The following is a 1160-nucleotide window of genomic DNA, read 5'->3' on the forward strand; positions in this document are numbered from 1 at the left end:
TAAACATATCCAGGTGAGCAATACAGGCCCTCTGGGCCTCTTGTTATGCATAACATCATTTTTAATTTCAATGACATTAATGTTTTGTGACTTTCAGAATCAGCATCAAGTGGCCTTCACAACATTCGAAGCCCAATGGAGCACTATTGTTCTATATCGTCTGATAGTGGGTCAGCGGATGGGTCTAGGCAGCCCCCAGTTGGGGATTCAGCCCCGGTGTCCTTTAACAAGGGGTCATCAAGGTCACTACCAGCATCCACCTCACCACAAGCCCAACAGGACCCTGCTACATTCAGGTCTGAGCCAGCAGCAAGAGCTATACCACAAGTGATGGGAAATAACCCTGGTCAGGTGACTGGAAATAACCCTGGTCAGACGACTCGATATAACCCAGGTCACGTGACTGGATATAACCCTGGTCAGGTGACTGGAAGTAACCCTGGTCAGGTGACTGGATGTAGCCCTGGTCAGGTGACTGGATATAACCCTGGTCAGGCAACTGGTTATAACCCTGGTCAGGCGACTAGATATAATCCTGGTCAAGTGACCCGAAATTACCCTGGTCAGGTGACTGGATATAACCCTGGTCAAGCGACCCGAAATAACCCTGGTCAGGTGACCGGAAGTAACCCTGGTCACGTGACTGGATATAATCCTGGTCAAGCGACCCGAAATAACCCTGGTCAGATGACTGTATATAATCCTGGTCAAGCGACCCGAAATAACCCTGGTCAGGTGACTGTATATAGCCCTGGTCAAGCGACCCGAAATAATCCTGGTCAGGTGACTGGATATAACCCTGGTCAGGTGACTGGATATAACCCAGGTCAGGTGACTGGGAATAACCCTGGTCACATGACTGGAATTACCTCGGAACACCCAACAGCTCAGTTGATGCAACAAAGAGTGCCTGAACAAAATCAAGAACAAGCAGAAAGCTTTTCCTCTGAGAACATATTTTTTTCAAGTTATCAGCAGCAGCAACAGTATGACCCGTCGAATCAGCAGGGTGTCGTGATGGAGAACTATGTGCAGCCTGTTCCCAATCAAGGAGCAGTGAGTGTTAACACCAATGACAGTGGAAACTTTAGTACATATAGGTCAAGTGGTGTACAGTTCATCAGTCAGGACCAGCTGAGCACAGGATCGCCAATGGTTTC

General features: G+C 48.4%; 1 protein-coding gene across 1 annotated transcript; it reads left to right on the top strand.

Annotated features, from left to right (window-relative positions):
• Positions 1-97: 97 nt before the first annotated feature.
• Positions 98-1056, top strand: LOC110443966 (tetra-peptide repeat homeobox protein 1-like; the record flags this gene model as incomplete). The annotated part of the gene is made up of 1 exon (XM_021488420.1): positions 98-1056. A coding segment is annotated over one exon (959 nt), but the record flags the coding sequence as incomplete, so codon positions are not given.
• Positions 1057-1160: the final 104 nt, after the last annotated feature.

The sequence above is a fragment of the Mizuhopecten yessoensis genome, unplaced genomic scaffold, assembly GCF_002113885.1.
Source record: "Mizuhopecten yessoensis strain PY_sf001 unplaced genomic scaffold, ASM211388v2 hete_35876048, whole genome shotgun sequence".
In the NCBI taxonomy this organism is placed as follows: Eukaryota; Metazoa; Mollusca; class Bivalvia; order Pectinida; family Pectinidae; genus Mizuhopecten; species Mizuhopecten yessoensis.